Below are 9,304 nucleotides of genomic sequence, written 5' to 3' on the forward strand. Positions count from 1 at the left end.
CCTCTTAATTCTTTTCCTGTTTTCCTTCCTTTCTTCCACATATTCATTCTTCTCTTTGTTTCCTGTCTTCCTCTTCTCCTCTCGTTCTTTTCTTGTTTTTGAGTTTGTCGTTTTTATTCATTCCTCTGTTTCTATTTGAGTCGAATGCCAGTTAAAAAAAAAAAGACTCAAGTCAAACTGAAGTTAATCAAATAAACTCAGGAATCAAGTTTAGCAGAAAAACTTTATTTTCATACGACATTAAAACAAGGAGACGCGTCTTTAAAAAGGGACGATGGGAGGAATAAATAAGCTGAGCTGGAGTCCGGTGTCACTGTGTGCTGGTCTGCGTGGCCGTGGCCGTGGTGTACGTGGGGACGCTGTACTTGGTCAGGACCGATTTGAACTGCACCAGCGTGGCGTCGGTTCGAACCCCCGTCGGGTCGAAGTGAGTCCGGCTCACCCTGAACCCGTCCTCGGTCAAATACTGGAGGAACTTGTTCAACCTGAAACACAAACAGGACGATTAAAGACAATGAGAGTTTAAAAAGGAAAAACTCATCATAAATATGTTTATTTTCCTCAGTGACGTTGTTAAATGTGACACCATTTTCTTCTTCTCCTCGTTTATTCTCTTTGTTCTACTTTCAGGACTCGTCTGATGTTTTGAGTCATTTTTTTGCAGAAATAAACTTCTCTTCCTTTAACCTCGTTTTCCGTCGCTTTCATTTAAAGAAAGAACTAAAAACTCTTTCTGTATTTGTGTTTGTGACCCAGAAGCAGCTCGTTACCTGTTGACAGATTTGCATTATGGGAAACGTAGGCTCCACTGGTGCCTGAGGAGATGAATGAAAACCTGCTGCACCTGAACGCCTCACGATAAATGACTTTTAATTTCTAATTAAATATTATTTCTCCTCTTTCTTTTCATCCCGTTTCTCCTTCATATCTTTATTCTTTCCTCTTGTCCTATTCTTCTTCTTCTTCTTTTCCCCCTCTTCTTCTACATGTCTAATCTTCTCCCCCCTGTCTTACTTGGGCATGTTCATTCCTCTGATGCTGTGCCGGTGGATGCTGTAGTAGAAAGGAGGATGTTCCATGGAGGCGTCAGACTTCATCTTCTTCACCACGCTGGCTGCCTCCTCCCCACTCTTCCTCTTCCCTGGACAAACAGGACAAACAGCCGCACATCAGATCAGAGCTGAACCCATTAAACCCACCTTAATGAAGGGGATTCATTATAATGTGTAAAGTAACTGATTAATGAGTTGGTACCTGACTGGTCGGGTCCGGACTCGTCTCCGCTCTGAAGCGTCTTGATGACGACTCCACACTCCACTGTAGAGAAACGGACGATGAACACATGAAAGACATGAACCTGAGACTGGGCTCAGGGGAGGAGGGGTGAGGGTGGGAGGATGGGGGGTGTTCTTACCCTGGTTGGTGAGAGCCGACGGCCCGTGGACCAGAGACTTGAGGGTGGTGCACTCGGACTCGCAGATCAGGGTCTTGACGAGGGGCTGGATGTCGTCCATGCTGTGCTGCACCGCCGCCGACAACATCCTCCTCAGGAAGCCCGTGTTGAACAGAGCGCCACACCTGGACAGAAACAGAACAACACCTCACACACACATCCACAACATCCTTCCCTCATCCTTCCTTTTGTTTTTTCACTCCTTCCTTTCTGCATCTTTCCCTCCTTCCCTCCTTCCTTCCAACCACTGACCATGAGCCACGAGATCCAGATCACCAGTGTCAGTGGTCATAATGTTATGGCCAACAGTTCCTAGAGACTTTTAGAGAGTCTTACCAGAGCGGTCCGAGCTGAACCGCCGTCTTCCCAGGAAGACTTCCATGACAGTTACAGGGCAGCGTGTCTGGAACAAAAAAATCATTTCATTTGTGTGGATTTTTTGCTATAAAACATAAAACGAGTTTCTGTCCGAACTCTGACGTCATGACGTGAGGAAATGATGCAGATTTAGGAACAAGCTGCAAAGTCAATTCACATGTTAAGTTCTTCTCCTTCTTTAGTCTGGCTAAAATAAAAGTCTCCTCCACCTGGATGTAACTGAGCTCATAGTCCAGCGCCTCCTGGTGGATCATTAGTTCAACAAGTTCTTTAAGACCAACTGATGCAATGAGGAGCTTCTCATTTCTCCTACAACCATGTGGAAAGACACAGGAGATGTTAGTCTGGAGGAGGAGATGTTAGTCTGGTGGTGGAGATGTTAGTCTGGAGGAGGAGATGTTTGTCTGGAGGAGGAGATGTTAGTCTGGAGGAGGAGATGTTAGTCTGGAGGAGAAGATGTTAGTCTGGTGGAGGAGATGTTTGTCTGGAGGAGGAGATGTTAGTCTGGAGGAGGAGATGTTAGTCTGGAGGAGAAGATGTTAGTCTGGTGGAGGAGGAGATGTTAGTCTGGAGGAGGAGATGAAGATGTTAGTCTGGTGGAGGAGATGTTAGTCTGGAGGAGGAGATGAAGATGTTAGTCTGGTGGAGGAGATGTTAGTCTGGTGGAGGAGATGTTAGTCTGGTGGAGGAGATGTTAGTCTGGTGGAGGAGATGTTAGTCTGGCGGAGAAGGGTCTAAATATCCGCTCACCGTCCACCATGTTGCCCAGTTTGAGGAAGACCCTCTCCTCACACCACTGGCAGTGCACCAGTTTCCGTAGCTTCTTGGTCGACTCGTCGGCTTGCGTCGGACCTCGGAGAACTCTGACCACCACCAGGACGAAGTGCTCCAACGCCACCGCCAGCAGAACCTCGATGCCTTTGTTGCAGCGCGCCGCCGCTCTGCAGAAAACCAAACGGCACAGAGTCACATTTCAGCCTCGGCATCAGATTTCTGTCCACGATTAATTATTAAACGCGTGAATATGTGTCAGAAAAAAGTCTGAAGGCAGGAACTTCATGTAACTAGTAAAGTATTCGCTGAGTCTTGGTTGGTGTACTACTACTACTACTACATTTGTGTACCTGGCCACGGTGGCCACCACCATGCGGGCCGCCAGCTCCTTGTAGTACTCGGTGCGTACGATGTGGCAGCCGTAGTGACGCAGGGTGACGTTGGGCGACTTGGCGTAAAGTGAACTCGTGTCCGTGGACGTCACCGAGATGATGCCCAGATTGCGGACGTTCCTGAAGGCAGCGTCCAGGTAGTTCACGGCTGTGCCGAACGGATCCAGGTGACTGAAACATCGGAGGGATTCATTCATTATTTTCACGTTTTAAATTGTTTTTAACATGGTTTACGGGACAATCACAGCTCTGGAAACCAGCTGTGTTTGAGAAAACGCTGCGTAATTATTCAAGAACAATAGAACTTAGAATGATTCTGACTTTTGTGATAGAAACTTCAGAGTCTTGTCTTTAAAAAGAGGCCGAGACCATGAATGAGCTCCAACATGTTCATGAAAAATAAACGTGCTGTTCTACTACCTGCTGGAGTCTTCACCCACTTACATGTAGTCAAAAGGCCGCAGGTGCATGATGACGTTGGCGTCCATCTTGGCGACCTCCACCGTGGCGATGGGCGCCCCGTCGGCATCAGCGGCGCCGTCGCTGGGCCCCCGGGGGCCTCGCGGGCCTCCCTCCACCCGGATGTGGTTGAGCTCACAGTTCTCTTTGATCATCTTGACGCAGGTGTCGCTGATGTCCGTGATGGTGACTTTGACGGCGTTGCGGAGGTGCTTCGCCCACTGGAGCCCCATGATGCCTGAGAGAGACTCACTTTACATTAAACTGCCCTGAAGGTTCCGCTTTACAGGATCATTATTTAGCATCACTTTGCCTTCATTTTAGGAGACAACAGGTAGGGATGTGTACCGATACTCTCCACAATGCTAACGGTGCTGATGCTAACGGTAGTAACCAGACTGATCTGGTGCTAGTGAGTGTTTAATTAGCTTAGCCTCCTTAGCTCTACAGCTGCATGGATGGAAGTGAAGCTTCAACACGTCTGAGACCAAACGTTTGTTAAAGTTTGTCTGGACTTCACCTCTAAAGATGCAACAAGGAGGAAACACCTGGAATTAGATTCAGCATCTGACCACACATATTATTAGCATTAGCATAGCATTTTATTAAAAGAGCAGAGATGTAGCGTCTGTGATGCCTGACAGACCCCACACACTGAGTTATATTGGTTCATTTATTTCTTAGTCTTAATTGTATTTATATTATTTAAATGAATATTCTGTTCAACTTGCTCGTCACATTCTTTAAAATCTGGCGCCGTTTCAGAAGAACCGTTTGTTTGTCTCTGGTGGAAAAGAGTTTTAATCCCGACCCACGTGTTCTACAGCCAAATACTGAGTAAGACAAAGGTCTTTAATCTGCTGCTAGTTTTTATCCATCTGTTATTTATTTATCACCTCTAACCTTAGTACGTTGGTCGAGAGCTCAACACAATAATAAAACCTGCAAATACAGAAAAGAGCTGCAAGAAGATCAGAGACATTTTTCCAAGTTTGATCAACTTGTTGATGTTTTCCACTCATGTCGTGAGTTTTCTTGAGCTGCAGTTTGTTCAGCTCTCAGGACAAAACCTGGACAGGAGGCACGTGTCCTTTAACGGTGCAGAAAACCTCCTACATGCCAAATATTCTTGTTCTTATTCTTCTTAAATAACCTCTTGTGTCTAACAGAGTCAAATCCAAAGATATTCAGTGTCACTGCAAAAGACATGAGTCAGTGCAAACTCTCAAATCTGATCTGACTCAGCTGCTTCTGCAGGAACCAGCTCAGCGTTGTGGTTTTACTCGTCGTTGTCATTTCTCACCTGTGGCTCCGAAAGCATCCAGACACTCGAGAGGGTTCCTCTCCTCGGCCAGAGCGGCCAGCGAGCAAAACACCAGCTGCCTGAAAACACACAGAAACTATGAGAAACTCTTCCCGAGGGGAGTCGTCGTGTTCGCGCCTCCGCTCTGTTCGTCTTTCTCCACCTGTTGGTCTTCATCTTGCGGTTGAAGTAGGTGTCGCTCTTCTGCGGCGTGGTGTGGTTCGGGAGCAGCTGCACGTTCGTCCCCAGCTCCTTCATGATTTCAAAGGCCTGACCGGACGGAGCTGCAGAGGCACAGGGGGGAAAAAAAGGGTTAGTTGGTGTATTTGTGCAGAAAAGCTGAAAGAAGACAGAAAGAAATTCTGCACAGGCGACATTTTAGAGGCATCAGCTGTTCATTTTCTTCAGTTATATCTCATCTTGAGCATCTTTTAACACCAGCTTTTCTTACTCGGCTCTTCAAACGCTACGTCTGAGCTCCCGGAGTAGCTGGCCTCCGTCTCTCCTTTGTTGACGTGGCGTTTCAGGTGGCTGACCATGTCGGTTTTTCGTGCGATGGTGACTGAACAAACCACACAGTGGTAGTGAGCCACATGTCTCCCCGACGCCTGCACATAAAAAAAATAAAAAAGATCCACAGAGCTGAGGATTAACTTCTTAAACCGTGACCCTGGTCTCATTCTGAACCAGACCTGGTCCAGACCTGGACTATTTCTCATCACATTCTACCATTGAGCTCATTATACGATCCAGACAAATATACATGGTGCTACTACATGTTGGTCACATGTAGTAGCACCATTACACCACTAGATGGAGACAGACAAGTAATATATGATTCAGAGTCTGTTGGTCCAGTCTCCTTGTGGTTTGTAGTTGATGTAGAATCATGTGGACAGACTCTAAAGAACCACAGAAGGTCATAAAAACATAATAAAATTGGAATTTTATGTCAGTTGTTGTTGGATTTGATTAAATATTGAAACAGAGTCAAAGTGTGTTAAACGTCTCACCTGATCTCCACTGAGGCCGGGCTTCAGGTTTCTGCAGGGCAGGTGGCAGATGCACATCCTCTGGCCTGTCAAGAGTCAGCAAAGCTTCATCATCATCATCATCATCATCTTCATCATCATCATCATTAGGCGATTAGAAGACGTTTCTGAATCTGGAGCTGTCCCCTCAGATTCAGAAACGCCTTGTAACTTTCTATATTGGTTGGAGCTGAGTTTCTGTCCTTGTATGTTTTTAATTTAGAGACGTGCATCCTCCTCGTCCCATGAAGGGAAAGCTAAACGCTTCGTACTTCTTTCCTGTGCAGCTCCACAACCTGGAAACTATGTAAATGTAAAGAAGCCTCGTTCCACCTTCAAACTCCACGTAGACTTTCCAGTGCAGGTTCTGCAGGTGTCGGCGGAGTTTGTGGCTGTAACAGGCTTTGAACTTCTCCTCGGGACACAGGGGACATGACTTCCTGCCGGCTGGAGAACGAAAAATATAAAGAGAAAATCACATTATACAGTGGGGGAAATAAGTATTTGATCCCCTGCTGAATTTGTAAGTTTGCCCACTTCCATAGAAATGATCAGACTCTGGTTTTTATGGTTGTTTACTGGTTATGGGTATAGACAGAATATCAATCGAAAATGCATAAAAAAACACACAATCTAAAAGTTATAAATTGTTATGTATTTTATTAAGGGAAATAAGTATTTGATCCCCAAGCACAACACAAGTCAGTACTTTGTAGAGAAACCTTTGTTGGCAAGCACAGCGATGAGACGTTTCTTGTAGTTGGTCACCAGGTTTGCACACAGCGCAGGAGGGATTTTGGCCCATTCATCTTTACAGACAGTCTCTAAATCCTTCAAGTTTCTTGGCTGCCTCTTGGAAACTCGGAGCTTCAGCTCCCTCCACAGGTTTTCGATCGGGTTAAGGTCTGGAGACTGACTAGGCCACTCCATGACCTTAATATGCTTCTTCTTGAGCCACTCCTTTGTTGTCCTGGCAGTATGTTTTGGGTCATTGTCATGTTGGAAAACCCACCCACGAGGCATCTTCAGTGTTCTTGCTGAGGAAAGAAGGTTTTTGTCCAAGATGTTACAGTACATGGCTGCATTCATTGGCCCCATAATGCGGTGAAGTTGCCCTGTACCCTTTGCTGAAAAACAGCCCCAAAACATGATGTTTCCACCTCCATGCTTAACCGTGGGTATGGTGTTCTTTGGGTCATACTCACGTTTTTTCATCCTCCAAACACGGCGGGTCGAGTTAATGCCAAATAGCTCAACTTTGGTTTCGTCAGACCACAGCACTTTCTCCCAAGCCTTCTCTGAGTCATTTAGATGTTCACTGGCAAACTTAAGGCGGGCCTGTACATGTGCCTTCTTGAGCAGGGGGACCTTGCGGGCACTGCAAGAGTTCAATCCATAACGGCGCAGTGTGTTGCCAACTGTTTTCTTGGTGACGGAGGTCCCAACTGCTTCCAGATCATTAACAAGCTCCCGCCGTGTTGTTTTAGGCTGCTCCCTCACCTTTCTCATCATCATCCTCACTCCATGAGGCGAGATTTTGCGGGGAGCTCCAGACCGAGGACAGTTGATGGTCCTTTTATGGGTCTTCCACTTGCGAATAATGGCACCAATAGTTGTCACCTTCTCACCAAGCCTTTTGCTGATGGTTTTGTAACCTATACCAGCCTTGTGCAGGTCTACAATCTTGTCCCTGACATCTTTTGACAGCTCTTTGGTCTTGCCCATGGTGCTGTAGAAGTTGGAATGTAAGAAACTGATTCTTAGAGCAGGTGTGCTTTATATACATGACGAGTTAAGATCAGGAGTATTGGTAATTAGTTGACTGAGCACAGCTCCGTGCCACATGCGCACCAGCCAATCTGTAGGAGCCTGAATTCTAAGTGAATTGTTGGGGATCAAATACTTATTTCCCTTAATAAAATACATAACAATTTATAACTTTTAGATTGTGTGTTTTTTATGCATTTTCGATTGATATTCTGTCTATACCCGTAACCAGTAAACAACCATAAAAACCAGAGTCTGATCATTTCTATGGAAGTGGGCAAACTTACAAATTCAGCAGGGGATCAAATACTTATTTCCCCTACTGTATGTAACACACTATAGTGTCCTAAAGAACAAGTCAAACGTGTCCCAAAGAACAATTAAAATAAACACAAGAAGACTTGCTGAACTCACCACCGTTGAGGTCGACCAGCGTCTCGAGGCCTTCCAGTTTAGTCTGGATGGAGACGTGTCTCTCTGTTTTGGAGACAAGGACATTTGTTTCTATTTTACCTGCATTCTCTGAGCGAGTGCCGCATAAAAACAGACGCAAGCAGCTTCTGTTAAATCACCTGTGGTGGTGGTGGAGGGTTTGGTGTCACTGTCTGCAGCGGCTTCATCCTTCTCCATCGGCTCTGGAGCTTCACCTGCAGACGAAGGTGCATCTCCACCTTCTCCACCTTCAGAGAGCAACAGGAAAATGAAAACATTCATCTTATTTTGTGCAGTAAATTTTGAAACGTTCCCATATAGAATATTAGTAATGTTACATTTTTGATTATCATCAAGAAATAGTTGTATTAATTTGAATATTAAATACTATTTAATGTTTAATTTAACTTTAATGAATGTTATTATTTTATTAATAAGATGAACACTACTACAACTGCAAATCAATAACAAAAATTGCATTTAAATAATAGTTACTGTATTATTATTATTATTTGTGTTAATATTAATGCTACAACAATAAAATATTATTTATTATGTAATAATAACAAATATATTTACATATTTATTTAATTATTTTTACTTTTCATCAATGTCTAATTTTTAGTTTCAGGTGAAAACGTTTCGTGTGCAGGTGGATTCGAACCCACGACCTCAGTATCTCTAAGAATAAAAAACAGAAAACACCATCTTTTCTCTCGGTTTAAACATCCGGCCCATCTTCGGCCACGATTATTCATTTTATATTTTTTTAAACAACAACACGTTTCATTTTCGGTATTTATCGGTCTAACGTTCAAACCGTCGGTAACGGAGACTTTGAATCGTCCGAACTGAGCGGCCCTGCGGTGCAGCTCCGTGATGAGACCGTGTCAACTAAAACCGCAGCACAAAGCTCGAGGAAACCCCCACGAAGACAACCACGCTAGCGGCCGTAGCTGCTGGCTAGGCTAATAGAGCTAATAGTAGCTCCAGCCCTTTTATCGCTATTGTTGTTGACTATTTAGGTCCTATGGCGGAGCTCCGTGGTGAGGCCCTGGTCCTGTTCCGCAGTTACAAACTCAAAATCTCCGAGGATTCACTGAGCGGCGCTCAAACATACCGTAAGTGCAATTTATATCGCCCTTTTTGGTGTTAAAAGTAGCGAACAAACGCAAAACGGCAGCGCTGTACTTACGTTTGATATCGACGTCCTCCTGGTGTAGCTGAACAGCGTCCGCCATTACGAACTACAGCGACGTACGCAGGAAACGCTTCGACGTCCTTTACGTAAAGTGCGTAATTTTTGGATGTAGTA

At 45.0% G+C, this 9,304-nt stretch overlaps 1 protein-coding gene across 1 annotated transcript; it reads right to left on the bottom strand.

Moving 5' to 3' along the window:
- Positions 1-204: 204 nt before the first annotated feature.
- trmt1l (tRNA methyltransferase 1-like) lies at positions 205-9,285 on the bottom strand. Its single transcript, XM_047587889.1, has 16 exons — positions 9,185-9,285; positions 8,130-8,237; positions 7,972-8,034; positions 6,124-6,237; positions 5,773-5,837; positions 5,211-5,367; positions 4,923-5,043; positions 4,760-4,839; positions 3,442-3,694; positions 2,956-3,168; positions 2,582-2,772; positions 1,790-1,856; positions 1,415-1,578; positions 1,255-1,317; positions 1,015-1,141; positions 205-485 (listed from the first exon to the last, which is right to left on the bottom strand). Exons 1-16 carry the CDS (start codon positions 9,228-9,230, stop codon positions 311-313), a joined length of 2,007 nt encoding a protein of 668 aa, XP_047443845.1. The 5' UTR covers positions 9,231-9,285; the 3' UTR covers positions 205-310.
- Positions 9,286-9,304: the final 19 nt, after the last annotated feature.

The sequence above is a fragment of the Mugil cephalus genome, chromosome 6 (genome assembly GCF_022458985.1).
Source record: "Mugil cephalus isolate CIBA_MC_2020 chromosome 6, CIBA_Mcephalus_1.1, whole genome shotgun sequence".
Classification (NCBI taxonomy): Eukaryota; Metazoa; Chordata; class Actinopteri; order Mugiliformes; family Mugilidae; genus Mugil; species Mugil cephalus.

Excerpts from the sequence above, each read along its gene's own strand:
- trmt1l (XM_047587889.1), bottom strand. The coding sequence starts at position 9,230 with ATGGCGGACGCTGTTCAGCTACACCAGGAGGACGTCGATATCAAAC. Across the intron at positions 1,142-1,254 it reads GTCCGGACCCGACCAGTCAG|GGAAGAGGAAGAGTGGGGAG; the intron begins GTACCAACTCAT and ends CTGTTTGTCCAG. Across the intron at positions 486-1,014 it reads AGAGGAATGAACATGCCCAA|GTTGAACAAGTTCCTCCAGT; the intron begins GTAAGACAGGGG and ends TTTGTGTTTCAG.